This window comes from Microdochium trichocladiopsis (assembly GCF_020744255.1).
Source record: "Microdochium trichocladiopsis strain MPI-CAGE-CH-0230 chromosome Unknown B0I36scaffold_5, whole genome shotgun sequence".
NCBI lineage: Eukaryota > Fungi > Ascomycota > Sordariomycetes > Xylariales > Microdochiaceae > Microdochium > Microdochium trichocladiopsis.
In genome coordinates this window covers 1,831,270-1,852,586 of record NW_025763548.1, presented here as the reverse complement: position 1 = coordinate 1,852,586, position 21,317 = coordinate 1,831,270, and the positions used below count along the sequence as shown (strand labels likewise).

At 55.1% G+C, this 21,317-nt stretch overlaps 8 protein-coding genes across 8 annotated transcripts; 4 read left to right on the top strand and 4 right to left on the bottom strand.

The window, feature by feature from the left end:
• Window positions 1–252: 252 nt before the first annotated feature.
• Window positions 253–2,756, bottom strand: B0I36DRAFT_323259 (S-adenosyl-L-methionine-dependent methyltransferase). Its single transcript, XM_046153942.1, has one exon. The coding sequence runs from the start codon at window positions 2,689–2,691 to the stop codon at window positions 520–522; it is 2,172 nt and encodes a 723-aa protein (XP_046012814.1). The 5' UTR covers window positions 2,692–2,756; the 3' UTR covers window positions 253–519.
• An 859-nt stretch (window positions 2,757–3,615) lies between these two features.
• B0I36DRAFT_362873 (uncharacterized protein) lies at window positions 3,616–4,545 on the top strand (the record flags this gene model as incomplete). The annotated part of the gene is made up of 3 exons (XM_046158721.1): window positions 3,616–3,912; window positions 3,982–4,122; window positions 4,213–4,545. The coding sequence occupies 3 exons, from the start codon at window positions 3,616–3,618 to the stop codon at window positions 4,543–4,545; spliced, it is 771 nt and encodes a 256-aa protein (XP_046012813.1).
• A 625-nt stretch (window positions 4,546–5,170) lies between these two features.
• Window positions 5,171–7,977, bottom strand: B0I36DRAFT_349254 (OPT oligopeptide transporter protein-domain-containing protein; the record flags this gene model as incomplete). The annotated part of the gene is made up of 2 exons (XM_046156777.1): window positions 5,171–6,074; window positions 6,134–7,977. 2 exons carry the CDS (start codon window positions 7,975–7,977, stop codon window positions 5,171–5,173), a joined length of 2,748 nt encoding a protein of 915 aa, XP_046012812.1.
• A 1,796-nt stretch (window positions 7,978–9,773) lies between these two features.
• B0I36DRAFT_374151 (5-formyltetrahydrofolate cyclo-ligase) lies at window positions 9,774–10,685 on the top strand (the record flags this gene model as incomplete). The annotated part of the gene is made up of 2 exons (XM_046160251.1): window positions 9,774–9,870; window positions 10,006–10,685. The coding sequence occupies 2 exons, from the start codon at window positions 9,774–9,776 to the stop codon at window positions 10,683–10,685; spliced, it is 777 nt and encodes a 258-aa protein (XP_046012811.1).
• A 197-nt stretch (window positions 10,686–10,882) lies between these two features.
• Window positions 10,883–11,372, bottom strand: B0I36DRAFT_243013 (small nuclear ribonucleoprotein E; the record flags this gene model as incomplete). The annotated part of the gene is made up of 3 exons (XM_046149955.1): window positions 10,883–10,935; window positions 11,020–11,113; window positions 11,235–11,372. 3 exons carry the CDS (start codon window positions 11,370–11,372, stop codon window positions 10,883–10,885), a joined length of 285 nt encoding a protein of 94 aa, XP_046012810.1.
• Window positions 11,373–12,696: 1,324 nt separating this feature from the next.
• B0I36DRAFT_243353 (exportin 1-like protein) lies at window positions 12,697–15,937 on the top strand (the record flags this gene model as incomplete). Its single annotated transcript, XM_046149977.1, has 5 exons — window positions 12,697–12,825; window positions 12,900–12,989; window positions 13,061–13,342; window positions 13,456–13,546; window positions 13,605–15,937. 5 exons carry the CDS (start codon window positions 12,697–12,699, stop codon window positions 15,935–15,937), a joined length of 2,925 nt encoding a protein of 974 aa, XP_046012809.1.
• A 493-nt stretch (window positions 15,938–16,430) lies between these two features.
• On the bottom strand, window positions 16,431–17,156 carry B0I36DRAFT_323252 (uncharacterized protein; the record flags this gene model as incomplete). Its single annotated transcript, XM_046153941.1, has 2 exons — window positions 16,431–16,688; window positions 16,763–17,156. Coding segments are annotated over 2 exons (481 nt in total), but the record flags the coding sequence as incomplete, so codon positions are not given.
• Window positions 17,157–18,094: 938 nt separating this feature from the next.
• B0I36DRAFT_267882 (uncharacterized protein) lies at window positions 18,095–21,208 on the top strand. The gene is made up of 8 exons (XM_046151239.1): window positions 18,095–18,436; window positions 18,501–18,531; window positions 18,622–18,889; window positions 18,960–19,086; window positions 19,183–19,442; window positions 19,544–19,757; window positions 19,871–20,619; window positions 20,694–21,208. The coding sequence occupies exons 1-8, from the start codon at window positions 18,262–18,264 to the stop codon at window positions 20,760–20,762; spliced, it is 1,893 nt and encodes a 630-aa protein (XP_046012807.1). The 5' UTR covers window positions 18,095–18,261; the 3' UTR covers window positions 20,763–21,208.
• Window positions 21,209–21,317: the final 109 nt, after the last annotated feature.

The window sequence follows — 21,317 nt, the reverse complement described above, 5'->3', positions numbered from 1 at the left end:
GAAGTGCCTGGAGAGGTGCTTTGCGAGGGTCGGCGTGTCCATCGCCCCCCACCTTATCTGACACTGACAACACCAAACTTGGCAGGATGGCGACATTGGGGCATGATTGTATGCACTCCTTTGCGCAATCACCATCACAATCGTGATTTTATCTGTGAGCAGGCAGCAAGCGCAGAGTACACGCACTTGACCGGCACCTTCTCTCAACGGTCGACTCGGATCCCGCTTGTCGAGCCTGTGTCCACCGGCTTCGCCGTGTGCATGAGTAGCCATTCCAAATAGACACGGTAACTTGCACGAGTATCCTTGCCCGGTGGCTCCGTGGAGAGTTTGTTGCGTGAGGTGCCGGCCACAAACTATTCAACTCAGGTGACACCTTGTATTTGCTGGCATGTTTGCATGTGCGGCTTGAAGGGTATCATTGGTATTTAACAAAGACATCATTTCTCTGGTGTTTACCTGTGTGACGCGCAGCTGGACTCCATATATGCCCAGGCAATATATCAGAAGTGACAGCGTTCAATGACCACTAGCTCTGGCCATTGGGCCCCAGTTCTCACGAGGGTTGACTGGATACCTGACCAGGCCTTTCCTTGACCGATCACGGCCGAGTGTTTTGTCAAAGACCACTTGTTTGTCACCCACAGCCTTGTCTTGGCCAACGCCATTTGGCTCACCACTGTTGTCCTGGTCCAGCTTCAGGAGGTTCCAAGCTGCCGTGCCCTGCTTAATGTTCGCCAATTTGACGGGTGATTTCTGCCGCACCCACTCACGCATCACATGCCAGACGACTGACCAGGGAGCATTTGTTTTGATGCTTCCAGCTTTGCAGTGGCTTCTGGTGTCCTCGTAGCCCAGGCCACGCAATGCGCCTTTGAAGCTTTCGTCATCGGGACACATGCAATGGATGATACCTGCAAGTGCGCTGACATGGAAATAGAAAGGGTAATGGTCCAGAGCCGCAAGCGCATCTTCCTTTGAGCGCGGCAGCTCGTCCTTTGGTTCCGGCAGTGATAGCTCCTCCAAGGCCGTACTGAGCATGCCCTCTATCCGTGCAGTGGTCCCATAGATATCAGTCGATGCTTGGGGAAGGTCGTCAAGGATCTTCTTTATGAAAGCGGCATTGTGTAAAGGGCCTGCATACATGGGCCCTCCCATGTGCATCTTGGTTTTGCAATGTTCACAGTGGGTGTCGACAGTCGGCCCAAGGGAGAGCCCGTGCTTGTAGAAAGTCCCCTGGCCGTTTTTGTTCATCTGCTTCCTGTTCCGAAGCAGCAACTGCGTTTGCCAGGCGCCGCAGCCTTGATCACAGCTGTAAACCACCATGGTCTTGCCTGCCAAGAATTTGACGCTGGCAGGAGACTTGTAGACCTTGACGAATATGCGAATGTAGTAGTCGATAGACAGACTTAGCTGGGGCTCGATCGCCAGCCCATGCCGCGCAGCTGTGGTGGCTAGCGCATGGAGAATGAGTCTGAGCCCACCCTCGTGCGAGAAGTGACCCTTGATGGGAATCCCTCCGTATAAAGCGAACGCCTTCTCTGAGTAACCGTGCGAGGCCCAGACTCCCGAATCTGTGCAAGTAACGCAGAGAAGCCCACCGTCATCACGAACAGCGTTGACCGCAGCATCGAGAAAAGTGGCAGCCGTGCCGTAGGGGTCCAGATCGATCACATCATATCTCTTGCTTGGAGTCAAGGAGAGGGTCTTAAGACCTCTGGGGTTGTCCTTGTGCTCACGGGCAAGCTCTTCTGCGACCAGGTTGTACATGTGCGCTCTCGCGTCTCCTTGGGTAGCGGTAACTTTGGAAGCAACTCCGTTGTGTTCAGCATTGCGCTTGATCGCTTCGACTGCATCAGCTATCAGGTCGTTGGCAGTGACTGACGTGACAAACGGCAGCTCCTGAGCATAGCGCATGGCTCTCAAGCCAGTCGCCGAAAGCGCGTCGAGGATCGTGAAGTTCGGCTCTTTGAGTTGCCTGCCGCCTGAATTGCCAGGTTTTTGCAGCTCAGCTTCAAGCTCGTGGCCATTCTGGTCCTCGATTGCCTGGACCTGTTTTGTTGGCTCAGTCGGTTGTTCGGCAGGTCTCTCTTGAGCATCGTCCATCGCGTCCTTTCTATCCGCCGCCGTTTCTTGTGATCCATGCTCCGCCGCGTGTGTCTCGCTCATGACTGCATCGCCACCGTTAGTGGCCTGCTCCTGCTCTGACGGCGCCGCAGTAGAGCCACCATCATGCTTGGCTGGCCGTCCCTCACCAATATCGGACTTGTCGCGCTTCCGCTTCTGACTGCCCTTCAGAATCCTTTTCTCCATGGCTGCCTTGCGGCTTTTGACAACATCCTCGCCATAGGCCTTGATGGCGAGGACTGTGAGGTCCCTGTTGAACTGCTGGATCGGGTTGTAGAAGACTTTTTGCTGTTCGTCGATTTGCTTGACCGATTTGCCCTTTGCTTCGCTAGCCGAGAAGGGCACGAGAATCCGCCCCAGTCCCTCCTGAATCTCCCTGAACTCCTTGCCGTCGCGCGTGACAATCTTGATGTCGGTGGCCGGGGCCGCGGCGGCGGGCTTCTTGTTTGGCTTGGTCGACATGGTACAAAGGGTGCAATGCTCGAAGGTGAAGGCGAAGGGTCGGCTTACGGCCACATTCCTTGGTTTAGCCGTGCGAGTGATGGCGAGCAACGCTGTGCGCATCCGGCAAAAGCTGGCTCCAGTCGAGGTAGCAGCTCAATTGGGAACGACCATTGGTTGGGTGGACGGATGTATACACAAAGTCGAGCTGGAGATGGAAGCCGGATCCCCAACTTTTTTTTGTCGATGCTCCACAGGCCCTGACGCCGCGCCGCGCCGCGCTGCACCACCACCACGACAGGGATCAGGCTACAGGACAGGACAACCACCCGAGGCTAAGCGTCCTCCGCTATAAGTGGGAGTTTGTGCGAGTTTCACGCCTCTAGTGATGGAACTGGACTTTTCCAGTATCACTCGAATGGTCCTGAGGCTCACTCCTGTGATTCTCAGGCTTTTCGCCAAAACTCTGCCAAAGTCATTTGTGCAAGGATTAAGGTTGTCCATCGGTAGAACTGGCTATGGTCAGACGGAGGTGGTCGTACTTGCCAGGGTCCTCACGGATCTGATGGCCTCATTTAGGAGCACGGCCACACTCAACAGAGCTCACCCTCGGGTACTACTTGCCTCCTTAGTACCCGAAACTCGGTCTGATCATGGTCGCAGCCCCCAAGTCAGAGATGACTGCATATCGAGGCAAGCAGTCACTCCAGAGCGAGCCTGGTTACCAGCGGCAGCTGCGCGCTTGGACTCATCGCTCCTGCCGTATCTGACTATGTGCTGTTGCACAACATGCGCTGCCGAGCGTGTAGTGCTTCAAGTGCTCGCAGAAGCCTGAGTTAGACTGTCTCTCGAGAACCTTTGCATTAGACCTGTCTCTACCAGAGCAGACCAGAGGTCAATCTTTCGGTTCGTTGTGTTCGACAGCCACACACTCTCTCTGCTTTGCTCGCTGGCTCTTTTGGTCTTCTACACTCTTTTTGCCTGCACTGGAAACTTGTCGCTTTCCTTTTACCACCGGGATAATCTGTTTGGAAGCCATCCTTGGCCATGGCGACAACCATCTTTCCCCCAGACAGAGCTGACCCGCATGCCACCCACTCAATTGGCATGGGGGGCATCGAGGACCTCATGAACCGACCGGCTTCCATGAGTCCAAAGCCTCGCAAATCCCCTCAACTCCCGCCGGCGGATCCAGAGAAGGACGCCTACCGTCACATGTCTCACGACGAATGGGTTCTCTTCTGCCGTGGTGTTGGCGTATTCAAGGACGACGAAAGTGAAGAGGTCACTCGCCCTACCAGCACCTGGTGGCCACCACGAGGTTTTCGAGATGGCTTATACCAGGTTAGTTGGCTTTGTAGCTGTAGCGTACTGGAGCTACAAGCTCTGCCTAGAGACTGATCCGGCATGCAGGACGTTCTCCATGAGCAGGCCAAGTACTCATACTACTTCCAGTCGCTTACCGTTATCCGCTGGACTTTGATGGTAGTGCAGCTCGCCATGAATGCCACCATGACAGCTCTCGGCTCTTTGGACCAAGACGGGACGATTATCGTAAGTTTCACCACCTACTGAATTGCATCCGCAAAACCTTGCAAGTCGCGGATCTAACTCGAGCGACTGGCTGCGCCAACCTCGACGTAGACAATCATTGCAGCGATCAATACTAGCATTTCTGGTGTACTTGCATTGATGCACAACGGCGGACTCCCCGATCGGTACCGCTCCAATAGGAACGAGTTCAATAAGTTGGAGGAGCATCTGAAGCTTATTGTCGACACTGCCCTTGTCCCAATCGACGACAGCGTCAATGATGTTCTGGCAGATTGCTTCCACCGATTCAGAGTTGCCCGACAGACTGTGCAAAACAACATTCCAGCCACATACACAACCCCCACGAACGGTCAGCAGACACCTCCCAAAGGCGGCCGCAACTCTCAACTGTCCGCGCCGCCAGCTTCGCCTTCGACCAAATGAGTGCCACGCACTTCTGCACCAGCATTTACACGGACCTGGTATCCGACAAACTGGCCCTAAGGCCACCTTACTTCAAGCACCAGAAGTGTGTTGTGTTCAGTTTCACGTTACTGTGCTTTGCTTTACCCATTATCTCTCTGTTTTCAAATAGACTACACCTATCTTGGGAGTGCCGCGGGCGTCCAGAACTTGTTACACATCATGTAGCGGATTACCACTGTGGTTCTCCAAACACCATGTCGACTTTATCATTATGACAGGCGGAGGGGTCTTTATGAGTGTTAAATTAGAACGTTCGTATAGATTTCGGATCCAATGACAGCGTCATCTGCCACTGCAACTGAGTGCTTTATGCGGACCCAAAAAGAACCGTCTGTGATGAGCAACACTGAAACAGTCGTAGCATCCACAATCTATGGTTTTCGTGCGGACAGAAGGACCACACTTTGATTACAGCCAAAAGATATCACCTCAGAACATGGAGTGAGGCGTTTATAAGCTCATGATAATAATCATGATATCATAGCCACTCTCATGCCCAGCATGCTGTATGTACAGGTTATCGCAACGTGGTGCCTATCGTGATTGACTATCGCAAAGTCGCTGCCTGCTTCTTTTCCTTCTATCACCACTGATCCGGACCAAAGTGACTGCCATTCGGCACCGTGCTGTACGCACAAGCCTGCCAGTCGCAGCCCTGCTTGTACACCTCCGTGCCCCACCACTTGAAATTGTCCATCCAGCCTGGGTAGATGAAGCCGAAGAAGACGACAACGATCCCGAATGCTAGACCTGAGTCGAGAGCCGCGCTCAGAGTCATGGTATACTTGGCCCACCAGCCCGCGGCGCGGTTCTTGATGAGGTAATTGAAGACGTAGCAGACGACTGCCCATACTGAGAAGTTGAGTCCCGTGGCTGGTGGAATCCAGCTGAGAGAGCCAAATAGCACGGGGAGATTGATCTTCCGCACGATGCTGGCTTTCTTGTTTCGGCCGTAGAGCCATAGCGGAATGGGCGCAATGGCACCGATCAGGAAACACCATACCAGGGGATGATATGTCGCCCCTTTCCCGAAGAACTCGGCTGGGCCAACGACTCCCCACAAGATAGAGCCGTTGAAGTGCACACGGGCTATGGGACATGTGAAGCCGTTGATGGCGGATGGCGTGCATATTCCGGGAACGTTGACGAACATCCAATTCAGCACTGCGATCTGGGTGAACGACGAGACGATTGTGGCCACCATTTGCACCAGGAAGAGTATTCGTGGTGGGATCTTCATGTAGTGGCCAAGCTTGAGGTCGGCAGCGAATTTAATGCCTTGAGCAGAGGAAATATACCCATATGTCACGAAGACCATGTTTGCGACTGGCCGACCCGGGAATATGGCGCCACAGATGAGCTGGCAAATCAGATATATGCTGCTGTGTTGGTTGGTGACTGCCATCACGATGCCGATAGGGATGAAGAGGACAGCACAAATCCCCAGCGCGAGCAACAGCCCGTACCAGGGTAGATGAATGGGGTAGCTGGTACCCAAATGTCAGTGCATGTTTTGCGCTGCGCATTGATGAGACTTGAGGCTTACTATTCGACGAGAAACATCCCCACGGCCGTCATCGACACGAATGTGAGAAGATACCAAGTAATTGGTGCGTCCTTGTACCTCTTCATCAGGCGATTGTGCACATCTTCTCGGCCCATGATGCCATCAAGGTTGGAATTGCTCCTCATAAACGCCGGACTCGAGGCGACGGGCGAACGTCCATTGCTCTCACCACCGACTGGCTGATAGGCAGGCTTGCCTTTGTCCTCTGCTTCTCTCAGTGACCGTTGCCATTGTGTCCATATGTCCTTGCCATGCCAACAGGCAGTGTGAGTGAGCAGAGAGGCCAAGCCAGCAAACTGGAGGCCATAACTCAGAACGTAAGTGATGGGCAAAAACACTCGACTGTAGCTCGCGTACTTTTCCCGGTCAAAGACAAAGCCTTCGCCCAGAATCCTGCTGACGTCATATATCTTTCCAGTGTTGTCAAATACCGAAGCAGATAGGATGGGCATATAAGATGAGTAGAAGACATTGAAATAGTACGCGATTGGCGCAATTATCCACATCACCAGCACTAAGCCGCCCACGACGTTCATGGCTGCCCAGAATGGCGTGAGGAGTGGAGAGCCAATGTATGCGATCTGGGCCCAGTCAAATGTGAGTGGGAACAGCCCTAGGCCCGAGACAACGCCAAAGAGGTTCGCAACGACAACATTGTCCGGCGCAAACCATGTGATGACGTTGAAGTAACTCAAGGCAGGCATGAGGAGGCCGGGGAGGAAGTAGAAGATGAACGCGGACAGCCAGACGACATAGAAAAACTTCCAGCGACTCATCGTCCAACCATTGGCCGGTTTGTTCTCCTCTTTGTGGAGAGTCGTGAACATGGCAGCTGACATCAATGTGCCAGGCCAGATCATGCCGCTGGGGCGTACCAGAAACCGCCGGGTAAGGCCAGCGAATGTGTAGCCCAAAATTTGCGTAGAGAGCGTCAGCAATAGCTGGTAGGTGATGGTGGCCTCCTGCTTGTAGAACTGCGTTTGTTCGACGATCACATCGGTGGCGAAGGCGAAGCCAAAGGAGACGTTACTGCTAACGTAGACACACGTGTGCTCCTTTTCGTTCCACTTGCCCTGGGCAAGCCAAAGGCGCAGTCCGTCCACTCGACTCCTGGAGGTCGCATGGTTTCTTGACAATGTCGCCACCCGAGTGCCTGCGGAGAACTCTTCCTCAGGGTCACCTGACCGCTTGAGCGCGAAATCCCACAAAAGACCGAGCGGGTGTACGAGAAGCAACGCTATAACTGGAGTGATAGCAACGCTGGGGTATCTCAGGGAAAAGAACAAATTTGTCGATGAACCAAGTATTGAGAAGAGAATGGATAACACCCACATCCGGGGTGTGTTTACTGATAGCGTGGTGTTATCGGTCGGGGCAACCGAAGCTCGGACCTGGGGGTATGGCGAATTGTCGGGAGGGTCATCCTCATGCAGTATGCTGTCGCTATCCGAGTCCTGGTCGCTATCGAAATCCGACGCGACAGACTTGGCGTCAGATAGTGCCTCTACGTCATCCCCAAGAGCCGTATCTGTGCCGAATCGTCCTTCGATGCCGCCCGCGACGGCGGGACCTCCCATTTCTTCTGACAGACTCAGTCTGCGATTTATAGAGGAGGTGCTTGTCCTGTGGGAGCGGCTAGTGCTCTGGGACTTTCGTCGTCTTGAGCGGCGGCTATTCGCGGCACTGCGCCTCCTTGACAGGCCATCGGCATCACGGCCGCCGTCGTCGTTTGTGTCGACGGCCTCTGGGGGGATGGGAGCAGCGCCATAAGAGCCGGTGCCAAATCCGGGGCTCGAGCGAATGAGAAGAGGCGCTTTCGACATTTTCTTTCTCAGCGCGCGCTGATCCAACTCTGCATCCCTGTGGTCGGATTCGTCATCAAAATCGGAGGGGTTGAGCTCATGGCTTGTGCGGAGGGAGGAAGAGGCAGTAGTCGCGTGGGGTGGCAGCAGATCTAGAGGCACGACGACGGCTGAGGCGAGAGCGTCCTGCGAAGACTTGGATGCTGAGGGGCCAGGACTTTGAGCGAGCGGGATATTATGTAGAGTATGGACATGGCTTCGCAACGACTCTTGCGGCGTGGAGGCAGTGGAGCTCGGGTGGGCGGTTCGCAGGAGGTGTTGTAACGGGAAGGTCCGATCGAGCTGCAGCGGCCCAGCTAGGGGACGGGCTGGGGGTTCATGATCCTCGTTCGACGAGCCAGCAGGCGGCATTCGCGGGAGTCGCTGGCAACTGGGTGGGCTCGTGGATCAAGTGGGAGCCGGCAAGGAGCGGTTGATAGACGGCAGTGCGAGCGCAACGTGGGGAGATGGCGGGATCGGGGCGAATGCAAGCGTAAGAGAAAGCAGGATGATGCAGGCGCCGACGGCAGGGGTCTCTAGCGGCAACCACCCTTCCCGCTGACACTACCAGCAGGCCTGCAGATCGCATAACGATGCTGCGGCAGGCAGCAGCTGGACCTGGACATGTTCAGAGATCTGGATCATCTCTGGATTCGCGCAGAGTATGAGATTATTCCAGATCTGTCGCTGTATGCATATTGTCATTTGCATTCCGACGGACATCTTTGAAAGCCCCTCCTTGCTCACTAGAGAATGATGATGCTGTCAGTGTGGGCTGGAAGGCTGTCGCGGCCAGGATTTGGATGGAACCAGGACCCTCTTTTGCTAGCTTTGTACCAGGGTCTTGAGCTGACCTCTGGCTGGAATTCACAGACGGACAAAGGGAGCCCAGGGTAAGTACGCATACCCATCCCGTTCGACAACATCGCTGTACAAAAAGAGGTCACGCATGTGACACCTTGGGCCCCAGCGTCCCGGAGTGTCTGGTGAATCCTCGAGGTTTTGACAGTGTGTATCGTGTTTCTGTATTCATGATTATTCTCCAGACCCTAGGGTCCTTGCTGATCTGAGGGGTAACCAACGTGGATCACGAGGGGCGCAACATGTTTTCTGCGTGGTTTCTACCCAACAGTCGCACATTCATGACACTCGGGTGTGATTGATAAGATCTCAGCATCGCAGATGGATAAGATAAACAATGAGCTTGAGTCAATAATTGAACCTTGCAGGAGAACATGCAGCTTCCAGGACATGGGCCTTGGGGTCACGTCTCTAGTGCAACATGACTTGATGATCATTTTGCCACAAACCGCACTGTAGCTAACACAAGGGCGACGACTGTCCACCGTATGGATGGCCAAGTGTAGTCGACACGATACTTTGGCGGCCGGGTCGCTGAGGGAAGTAGAACCGGCTCTCCCAGATTTGCAGCTACATTAGGCTTCATGACTGAGATGTAACATGCACAAAAAGCCAAGCCATCGGCAGTATGGAGATTGAGGTGGCTAGCATTTTGTCCACGGGGAGGCTTGACCTCCCAGCTTCCAAGATTTCCAACACCCTAGAGCTTTCCTTGCAGGAGGATCCACTAGCAAGACGCAACCATCAAGGGCCGTGATGCTGCCAATTCTGACTCACGGTGACACTTTCTGACACATTGACGACAACCCACTCACACTACGCTTGTCTCCTTGTCTCGATAGGCGCACCATCCAGCCTTCCCCGCTCAGAAAGCCACATCATAGCAAGTGATGCAGGCAGCAGACTCGCACGACCCGATGAACTCTGCCGCGCTGAGCGCTGCCAAGACGCAGCTCCGCTCGCTCATGAAGCAGCGGCTCAAGGGCCTCTCGAACGATTCCATATTGCAACAAAGTGAGTCGCTCACCACCATGTCCAAGCTGCAGATAGCCTCCAGATTCTTTCGGCATCATGAATCCGAGTATGCTAGTACAATCGTGGTTCGCAATCGTTCAGGATATTAACTTGCACTCTCTGCGCGCCTGCCAGGCAAAGCTGTGTTCGACTCGTTAAGATCATTCAGGCCTTATGTCGACGCCAACAGGGTGGGTATATACCTCGCCATGCCCGGCGGCGAGCTTCAGACCGATCTGATCGTCCGGCACGCTTTGCAATCAGGCAAGCAAGTCTTTGTACCGTACCTGCACAAGTCTGGCCTCGCTCCTGGAGAGGGCCCCGCAAGGCTTATGGACATGGTGAGCCTGGCTGGCATCGATGACTACGAGTCTCTAAGGCCGGATAAGTGGGGGATCCCGAGCATTGATGCGGCCACGGTCGACCAGAGACAGCGCAGCCTGGGCGAGCTCGAGGGCGATGCGGCAGCGGACGCGACTCTTGACCTGATACTTCTGCCTGGAGTGGCATTTGACGAGGATCCAGACACGGGTGTGATACGGAGGCTTGGTCACGGCAAAGGCTTCTACGATTACTTTCTCCATCGGTATGCACTGAAGTGCGCAGGCAGGGGGGATGTGTCTGATGGTCGCGCAGCTGTATTGCTATATGCTTTGGGGCTGCGGGAGCAGTTCCTTGCGCCCACGTCTGCTGGCCAGCAAGAGAGCACTGTCCCTGTTGGCCCTCACGACCAGCCTCTAGACGGTCTTTTTCTGGGAGACGGGCAGGTCAAATTGTCCGCGAACTCAGGCCATACTGAACAGTCGCAAAGGTGACCGGTCCTGTATGTTCTTCTAACCGTTCGCCCGAGAATACCCAAATAGCGTCGCGGAGCAATCGTTCCTCATAATCGGTTCTCTTTGTGTTTGCGGATGTCAAGAATGGTTCTGCGCCCATGCTCCATGCCATTGACTCTCATCGCTCGCTCGTCCCTGGCATCCAACCCCATCAGTTTGCTTTTTGTGGGCGGGTATCATACAGCTTCCTGGATTAGAGAGACATTGTCGCCTTTGAGCAAAATTTGACCTGTGTTCCTAGTAATCAGTGATTGGTCTTGCAATGCCGACCGAAGCATTGGTCGCGCCCCCGAGTGTTGGGTGCCAGACTGACCTAGTGGTCTCCTCTTCTCCTCTGGGTTCGTCTTTGTGATCTGCTTGACCTCGACGGCGTCGTCAATGACAAGGTTCATGAACTCGTCAAATCCCTATAATATCAGGCAAAGTCCACCGTTCATTAGCATTCGTTGCAACATGGGTAGACTCGCCTGTCGCAGACAGGCATGCAAGCCTTTGCAGTAGGAAGCCTCTCGTGAATGACACACGCACCCTAATCTTTCCCTCAATGCGTATGGCCAACTGCTCGTACAGCCAGATCTTGACCGTCGCGTGCGACTGGAGAAGCTTGAAGATGAAGTTGATGGGAGGGAGCAGGACCTTGCGTCCACCGCCACCGCGTCCGGTCATTCTTGCGTAGGTAGTCGGTGACGAGAGTGTCGGGTTCGTTCGGAGGAGGTCGCGACGATAAGATACGGCGCGCAAACAGTGGTGGGCGGGTGAGCAACCAGTTCGAGGTGGCCAGGAAAGCGATGTCGTTGGCGTGGGCCTGGGAGTGACTGGGTGGTCGCCAAATGTTTGAGGGCTCGGCAGAATCCCAGACGGCAAAGGATTGGTCTGCCTCGTGGAGGTTTGCGGGCCGCACTGGCAAGGCTGTGACCCACTTTGGCTGGTGTCTGTTCAGGTCGGGTATCTCCATCGTTGAGTGCCAAGCCTTGATTGCAGGTTGCTGCGAACATCTTCCACAGCTATTACCCTCGTGAACGGCACCTCTAGCATGCCATGCTTGAGAAATGGCGAAAGTGGTATAGCTAGTCACCTGCAGTCGTATATTCATCTCGCTCCCGTCAACTTTCCCGACTAGGGCACACAGTACTGTTGTTACAAGCAGGGCGGCTCTTGTTTGGTTGAAAGCGGCTTGGTAGGACGCCATGTCCGTGGCAGAGCACAGTCACTGCAATGGTCACTATGCCGCAAGGCTCTGGGTATATTGGTGCAGATAGGGTCGTTCGGGACTGTCCTTTTCATTCTCAACCTGCTGCTGGCTTCCTTGGCCTCTGGGTCTAATGTGTTGATGCGCAATTCTCTCGAAGTCCACATGGTAGCTCTCCCAGAGAGTGCATGTGCACTGTCTGACTCGTAGAATTCAACCGCATCCTTGTCTGCTGGAAGTATTGATGCATACCATAAGGTACGTTGGCACAGAGAACTGCAGAGACGTGGAAGCTCGGAGGTGCATCTCAACGAGACAAGCTTGTGGATAAGCATCGCCATGCAGAATTACGTATGAGCAGCTTGGGCAGCCGGTACCGCGATAAGTGAGCCTGCCAACAGCTCCCCACAATTCCACGACCCCTCCAGACCACCCAAATCACCCCGTACGACCGCCAACGCCCTGCGCGCTGCGTGGCCCGCCAACAATGCAATTTTGCTGTGACGGCACTGCCACCCGCCTCTTCGGAGCCTGCTTCATCCCATCATCGCAACCTCAGAGCCTTGCCGCACGCTCCTTTCCCCGCGCCCACCACATCGCCTACATCAAAAACTGCTCACTGCTGGTTTCAACGTGCGCACTGTTCGTCTCCGTCAGCCAAGCCAACAACGCCTCTGGCCTCTGGAACCTGGAGCGGCGATTTCAGGGGGCCGTCCACATCGACATCCCTCCACTCCTGAGTTCGACCCCGCCACATCTGGCGATCAAGCGCATTCACAAAATCGGCAAACTACAGGCGCCATGGCTGCCAACGGGTCTCAGCAGGCCTTCACGCCAGAGGATGTTCTCCAGGCTATGGCCACGATGCGCGGTGGCGATTCCGACAAGAAGAAAAGAGCTCACGAGTATCTCGAAAGCTTCCAGAAATCCGTCAGTTGCTCTCCGGACGCACTAGGCACACCTTGAAAGGACGGCGCGACTAAATGACCGATCGCTATATACAGACCGCAGCCTGGACCATAACCATCACGATGCTACAATCTCAAGCTGAAGCCGACGCGAAACTGTTTGCAGCGACAACATTGAGGGGCAAGGTGAGCATTGCCCAGCAAGACCACCACACGGAGCGAGCACAATCTCTGACATAGTGGCCGTATATCTACAGATCGTTTATGACCTTTCCACCCAAGTCTCTGCCGCCGAGCTTCCAGCTGTACGAACCCAGATCCTTTCACTACTCAAACAGTTTGCCTCTGGGCCTAGGCCCATCAGAGTACAGCTCTGTGTTTGTTTGGCGAATCTGGCGATCCAAATGAGAGACTGGAAGGACGTCCTCCCAGTCGTAGTCAGCTCTCTCGGAAACGAAGTTGAAAGTCACGCCTGCATTCTGGACTTCCTCAGAATCCTGCCGGAAGAAGTTACCGAAGGTCGCAAGATCACCTTGACAGTACGTGGACAGCAAGACAGCATCAGGGACACCATCTTCACATTGGTTGAGCACCGGCGCACATATGCCCAGGCGACAGGAGGTCCACAGTCTAACACGAATGGACACTTTAGGAAGAAGAGCTTAGCGAGCGGACAAGCGAGTTGCTCGGTGATAATGCAGCACAGGTCGTCCAACTACTTATCAACTACGCTCAATCATCGCGTAAGTCCATGATGTGCCATGGGTAACGACCTGGCCCCCTACTGACTTGTTATCACAGCTGCCGCCGCGACGAATCCACAACTGCTCGAATGCATCACTTCTTGGCTGCGTGAAGTACCAGTCAACGACATCGTCGGCTCGCCCCTCCTGGACGTGATCTTCCACGCGCTGGAAAACGACAACTCTTTCCAGGCAGCAGCCGAGTGCCTTTCCACGATGGTGCGGGAGACGAGAGACGTCGACGACAACATCGACACAATCCAGGTTCTGTTGCCCAAGATTATTGCTCTGCAGCCCCGAATTCAAAAGCTTGTGGAAGAGGAAGACATCGAAGCGTACAAGTCTCTGACTAGGCTACTGGCCGATGCTGGTATTGCCTGGGTTGTCGCGATCGCCAGGGAGCCTGTTCACTTCCGGCCAATCATTGAGGCCATCCTCGAATGCGCTGCGAGGGATAAGGACCGAGATGTGATTGAGTACACGTTCGACTTTTGGTATGAGCTCAAGCAGTACATCGTGCTCGACATCTATATCCAGGCACGGACGGAACTGTTCGACGTTTTTTCGAAGCTCGTCGACATCCTGTTCAGCCACCTCGAATTTCCTGAATCTGAGTCTGGCAATGAGAAGGACCTCTTCGACGGCGATCGCGAAGCCGAGGAGAAGTTCCGCGAGTTCAGACACCATATGGGCGACACACTCAAGGATGCTTGCGAGGTTATGGGCGTTACGGAATGCTTGACCAAGGTGCTTGATGCTATCAAGCTGTGGACGCAGAAGTATGCCGCCATGGCTAATGGCACCTCGGTGCCTCATTGGCAAAAGCTGGAGGCGCCCTTGTTCTCCTTGCGAGCCATGGGACGCATGGTCGACAAGGACGAGAACATCGTTCTACCCCAGGTCATGCCGCTGCTCGTGCAGATCCCCAGCCACGAGAAGCTGCGCTTCGCAACAATCATGGCTCTCGGTCGCTATACTGAGTGGACAGCTGCTCACCCCGAGTTCCTGGAGCCTCAGTTCAACTACATCGCCTCTTCTTTTGAGACTGATTCGAAGGAGATCATTCGTGCGGCAGCCATGTCCATGAAGTATTTCTGCACCGACTGCAAGCACCTACTGAGTCAGCAGGTTCTTCAGGTGCAGTCATTCTACGACAAGGTCCTCGACACCCTACCCGAGGTTAGCCAGGAAGAGGTCACTGAGGGTGTGGCGAGTCTCGTTGCAGTCCAACCCAAGGCAGAGATCTACAAGCTCCTGAAGCTTTACTGTGATCCTCTTGTTCAGAGGCTGATGACAAAAGCCAACAACGCACAAGATGAGGCTGGCAAACTTGCAGTGGCTGACCACCTGCAGCTGATTACCTGCTTCGTCAAGACGGTTGTCATCGTCCCGCCCACCGAGGCTGGCGAAGAAGATCCTGCCGTCAAGTACTGGCAGGAAGTCTTCCCGGTTCTAGCCAAAATTCTCGAGGGCTTTATTGACTTCGTGCCCATCCTAGAACGTGTCTGCAAGTGCTGGAGATACATGGTAATTTACCACAGAGGAGCGATGACACCCCTTCTCAAGGATATGGCGGACAAGCTCGTGAGTGGCTTCGCAACCACGCGCCAAGGCTGCTTCCTTTGGGTCACTGGCGCCATTCTGCGGGAGTTCTCCGACGACAGGGAACACGTCAACCAGGCGATCACGGACAGCATCTACGCCTTCTTTGAGATGCAGGCCACCAATGTTCTCCGTTTCCTCAACGACCTTCCTCCGCGGGAGTTCCCCGATGTCATGGAGGACTTCTTTCGTCTGCTAATCGATGCGCTGCTCTACTACCCTCAAAAGCTGATCCCGTCGCCCCTGCTGGGCCCAATCTTTGAGGCGACGTTCTCTGTGCTTGGGCTCGAGCAGCGCGAGCCTGTGTCGGCGACGCTTCACTTTGTCCGGGATCTCTTGATGTGGGGTGGCAAGTACCCGCCTTCGTCGTACGAGCACCTGCCTGGCGATGTTGTCCAGGCTCTAATCGCTACGGTGAAGGAGCTTCTCAATGCCAAGGGCGAGATGCTCGTCCAGCGCATCCTTGCCGGCATGATGATTACATTCCCACGGGACTGCTTCGCTGACGGGAGCGGAGCACTGTTGACGCTTTTTGAAAACATGCCGGAGCAGACAGTGGCGTGGGTAGACCGCACAATGCGGATTCTCCCGCCTGGCACCGTGACTCCGGCCGAAGTCGACCGCCTGATGCTCAAGATCAAAGAGAAGCTCAATCATGAAGATGCCGGTGACCTTCGACAGGTGCGCTCGATACTCCAGGACTTCACCAACACCTACCGGAGGAGGAATGTGGCGCCCAGAGATGGACTTGGGCAGCTGGAGGCTTCTCGTTTCCGCTTTACCGGCTGAGTAGAGCTTGGATATACGACAATTATGTTGCTAGAATAATTCTCGATGGGTCAACAGAGCTTAGATTAGAGACTTGCCGACATTTCTGTTCATCTGCGGAAGAAGAAGAAAAAAACGGTATATAGTGCATGGACGGAGCGAGCATTGGGAGGAATATCCAAAGAGGCGTGTTTTCTGATTTGCTGGAATTTTGTGGTTTTGTAGCTTGCTCACCGGGACCCCCAGGCGTAATTGAGACCTGGGACGACGTCGATAGTTCTCAATGAGCAGTTGCTAAACCACCCAGCCGTGACTGTGGCACACAGCGTATGCGGTGACAGCAGTGGACATGCACTACTGGCACGAGACGCCTGTTGCTCTTCCAAGTAGCGGCCCCAAGAGAGGAGTCTTCGCAAATCGGACGGGCCCTGTCTTGCGGCGAGCAGGTTGTAGAATCTGGTAAGCTAGCCGGACATTTTTAAAGTAATAACATTTGAGATTAAAAAATGCGCAGGCACAGTACCCCCGTCCACCTCTGCTCTCATAGGACAAGACCATCCTTGGCCGAGATGTCCAGTTGCGGCGCGCCGCTGCTGTTGTTGTTGTTCCTGGCCCCTGGCATCATAATCATGGGTCATATCCCTGCAACCTCGGCATGTCCACCTAAGAGCCATGGCGGGCGTTCTCACGGCTTCTTGTGCGGCTTACAATATACATATTCATAGAGGAAGAAGGTTCGAGCTTCCCCGAGTGCCATAAGGTGTGATGTGTGCTTGTACAATTGTCAGTAATTACCATGCTCAAGGGAGAGAAAAAAAAGGCATCCAGTGCTTGGCGCTGGCTCACGATGATTATGCCGGCTGTAAGGAATTCTGAGAAAGGACGGATGCAGGGGTTCGCATTGCCGTCGCTGCTTTTAAGCAACAGCGACAACCAAGATGTTTCTCGGTCCGTGCGATCTGTTCTGCAGCGACTCTGTTGTCCGAGCATGGATAATGTCGGCATGGACTTGGCAGCCAACATATTGTGTGGAGCTGCTGCCAGGCTCGAGGGGGGGATCTCGATTTCATGGACTGCAAGTCCACTGCGATTAGAATCTCGAGCGGTAGCCGTGGTGCCTCCCACGATGGGCAAGTGGAAGGCCAGATACCAGCCAAGCAGTCCTTCGTTCAAAGGTATACGCTGCCCGTTTTGGAGAAAGTCGCACTTGTTCCGTGACTTCAACAGGGAAAGGCCCATGACGCTGGTGACGATGTTCCCCACGGGTGGACGGGCGGGATTTGCACATGGGGGCGGGCTCTTCTTCCAGTTACTGTACCCAACTCTCACAACAACCCTTGCCCCTGAACGTCAACCGCAGCTGGCATAAGACAACGTCGTATCCACCACACCTTGCAATTTGGCGACGCATCTTGGCAGCGGCGATCTTGTGTCTGTCCCTCAAGGCGCTCGGCGGCGAGCTGCTTGCTCAATGCAGATGCTTCTTTGCTCACAGCCGGTCTTGATACCCAGTGAGTGGTTGAACAAGATACTGCTCTCAATTTTTGATTGAGCTGAGGAGTTGTCTAAGACAGCCTCGAGACCAATGTGCACTGCTAGGGGATCGAATAACCATGATGAATGAGCAGCATGACGAGTTGCAAAGGAACAAAGGCGAATTTGACAAGATTCCGTCATTCTCTAACGATTTGACACAGAACAACCTTGAAGGTCTAGATCCAGCTCCTCTTTTGCCTTTCCTGGGAATCCTTGTCCTCCCGGACAGGAACAAATACCCCGGCCAAGCGCCCCGGTCCAAGTTTTCCCTGCTCGCCTTGAACACCCCCGGGGATCGGAAGCAATGCAACAACTCTGAAAGATCCGAGCGCGGCCTGCAGTGCACTTACATCATGCCCCCGCACGGACGCAAGGTATACGACCTTGAAGAAGACCAGCGGAGCCCGTGCGAGGCCTTGGTACATACAAGGACGTCCAAAGAGACCTTCGATCCCCAGTCGCCAGGCAGGAACCGGGCCCTGGAAGGGGGAAACCCCGCAGCCGTTGGCACATGCATGTGGATGCCGGGGTGTGCCGTCCTCGAGTTAGCAAAGCAAGAAGCCTCGTCTTGCCTTATGGCAGGCATATCACAAGCTTGAGACTTGCCGGCGAAAACCACGGCTCTCGTGGGGTTTAGTCCATAATAAATACAGCTGGCAGTGCAGCCTGCCTCCCCACCCGGACCAAACCAGTCGACCCGCCCACGGATCATTACCGTTGGTCTCCTTGTCTCTCGTTTTGAATCTTCAGGAGTCCCGTGTCCGTTGTGTGTTCGTCGACCATCGCACTCATCGTCCGAGCACATCAGGATGAAGTCGCCCTTCTCGATCGCGCTGCTAGTGGCTGCGGCCTCCTCGGCCGTGCCTCTTGCCAGCAGTCTGCCGGTTGCAACCAGAGATCTGCTCGATGCGTACGACTATATCATCATTGGAGGTGGACCAGGAGGCATGGTCACTGCCAACCGCCTGTCTGAGGATAGTTCAAGTATGTTGTGCCGCCTCTGGTGTCTCTTTCTGGCGAGGATGGGCAAGTTACTGACAAACCGCAGAAACCGTGCTACTGATTGAGGCTGGCCCATTGTAAGCTTTCCTATAATTTGGAGCAGAGGCCTGGAAGAGTCTTCCAGTTTGGGGGAAGACAAGCACGCTAATCTCACCGCGCGACAACAGACACAAGTATGAGAAGGAAATCATGATCCCTCGTTGGCAGATCCTTGGCGCTCTGGACCTCAGCTACCAATGGGGCACGCTCACGACGCCGCAGCAGGAGCTCGCGCTCAACAGGCCCGTGATCCTGAACCAGGGCAAGCTGCTTGGTGGTGGCGCGTCGCTCAACTTTATGGTCTGGGGCCGTGGCACGCCGACCGAGTACGACACCTGGGAGGAATTGGGCAATCCCGGCTGGGGCTGGAAGGGACTGCTGCCGTACTTCAAGAAGGTCAGTGTTGTATTCCGGATAGGCCCTTGGCAGGGCAGAAATGGGGAGCTGACAGGCAGAGCGAGCAAAGTCTGAGCATTTCACGCCTCCGAGACAAAGCCAGGTCGACGAGTTCCGCATCACCTACGATCCGGAGTGCCACGGCACCGGAGGACCAATCCAGAACGGCTACAGCCACTACAACTATCCGCAGAACAGTAAGTCTTTACAAGTCAACGGCAATGAGTGCCGCAAGGTTCCGTCTCAGGGGGAATTCTCGCCTCCAGAGCGTTATTGACACGCCCCGACCACAGGGAACTTCCAGGACGCCATGGCGAGCCTGGGCTTCAGCCACACGGCGGAGCCCATGTGCAACTCTCTGGGATACCACATGAGCCTGCACAGCATTGACGACAAGAACCAGTCCCGCAGTGACCCGCGGACGGCCTACTACGACCCTATCTTTGGCGAGAAGGGCACGCCCAGGCCCAATATCCACGTTCTCGTCGAGCACCTGGTCACTAAGATTTTAACCGAGACTGTCAACGGCGTGGTCCGCGCCACAGGGGTCGAGGTGAGTTTCCGCAGAGCCTTTGTCCTGGCGTGGTTTGATCATCATTAAACATGATGAGGAGGAAAGACCAAGCATTGGCTAACTTTGCGTGGTCGACATAGTATGCGGCTTCGGCGAAGAGCCCCGTCCAGCGCGTCCTGGTCAACCGCGAGGTCATCGTGTCCGGTGGTTCTCTGCAGACGCCCAAGCTGCTCCAGCTCTCTGGTATCGGTCAGAAGTCTGTGCTCGACAAGCTGGGCATCAAGACTGTTGTCGATCTCCCCGGTGTTGGAGCCAACCTCCACGACCACGCTGCTGCCCCGAGTCTTGGTGTTGGTAAGTCACTCTCTAACCAGGCCAACTTTTCCAGTACTTGGCTCTTGGACATGAATCAAAACTCCCGACTTTTGTTGTGCTGACTTGGAGAACCCTGCCACACCACACAACAGTCAAGCCCGGCGTTCCCAGCCTGGTCGACATTACGCTCAACCCCAAGCTCGACAAGGAGCAGGGCGACCTGTACTACGCGTCGCGCGAGGGCCGGTGGACCGAGAGCGGCGACAGCCTGGCCTTCCTGCCGTGGTACAACATCACGACGCTCTCGCGTAAGGAGGCCGACGCCGTCATCGCGACGACGACGGTCGAGGAGTCGCTCAAGTACCTCGCGCCCGACACGCACCCGGACGTGCGCGAGGGGTACAAGGCCATCGTGGAGCGCGTGCACCGCGGCCACGTGGCGGGCACCATTGCCGCCGAGGAGACCATCTGGTTCATGGGCGGCGTCGAGATGCTGAGCACCCTCATGAACCCGCTCTCCCGCGGCACGGTGCGGCCCGTCTCGAGGGACCCCTGGGTCCCCGCGGCCGTCGACCCGCGCTACCTCAGCCACCCGGCCGACCTCGACTTCATCGTCGAGGGTGTGAGGCTCATCCGCCGCCTCATAAAGACCGACCCGATGAAGGAGATTGGCCACACCGAGGTCCTCCCCGGCCCGCTGGTCCTCGACGTCGGCGACGCCCTCAAGGCCTATGTCCGCACCTCGCTCCTCACCGCGTGGCACCCGACCGGCACGTCCGCCATGTTGCCGCGCAGGCTCGGCGGCGTGGTCGACCCGGAGCTCAAGGTCTACGGCACCAGCAACCTGCGGGTCGTGGATGCCAGCATCATGCCCCAGCACCCGTCGGCTCACACCATGAGTGTACGATAATCTTCCTTTGGTCCTCCGCCGGTAATGTACACGAGTAGAACAACATGCTAACTTGAGATTGACAGACAACATATGCGATCGCCGAGAAGGCCGCCGACATCATCAAAGCCGCTGCCGCCGCCGCTTCCCCTTAGACAGTCAACACCCCCCCCCTCCTCGCCCTCGGAGGCACAGGCATACGTAGAGTGTACTTGTGATATTCACGGGAGATCATGATCCGTTAGTTACATACAATACTATATTACAAGTATCGTCGGTGTGGTTGACATTTTGGGGTTGTGTTCACACAGCCAGTGAGAATGCTCCTCCCTTTCTGTGCGGGGAGTCCTCGTTCTTGCAAAAAATTACCTTGCGTTCTCTTGCTTAGTGATGTATGACACCGCTTTCAAGACACTAGGTCACTTGCCATAAACATTGCAGGACGGTTCTAGCAGACAAAAGAAATCCCTTGTCCAAAATCAGAGGCTGGGCTAGGGCCGCCCCCGCCCAGTGAAGCGAGAGCATCACCTCCAGTAATGTAATGGCAACAGCTCGCTGTAAATGGAAGGAGACTTTGCCGGTATTTCTCGACGAACGTCACACAGTGCTGCAGAGAAGGCAGCACAAGAAATCGAATGGCAGAATGGATACCTAGGTTAACCAGGTTACCCAGGGACTTGTGCGATACAACCTGCCTCAATAGCTGGGAA

Bases quoted from the DNA above. Each gene is read 5' to 3' on its own strand.
- B0I36DRAFT_323259 (XM_046153942.1), bottom strand. From the start codon at position 2,691: ATGCGCACAGCGTTGCTCGCCATCACTCGCACGGCTAAACCAAGGAAT.
- B0I36DRAFT_267882 (XM_046151239.1), top strand. From the start codon at position 18,262: ATGAAGTCGCCCTTCTCGATCGCGCTGCTAGTGGCTGCGGCCTCCTCG. The intron at 19,087-19,182 runs GTAAGTCTTTAC...CCCCGACCACAG, and splicing joins CTACAACTATCCGCAGAACA to GGAACTTCCAGGACGCCATG. The intron at 19,758-19,870 runs GTAAGTCACTCT...ACCACACAACAG, and splicing joins TGCCCCGAGTCTTGGTGTTG to TCAAGCCCGGCGTTCCCAGC.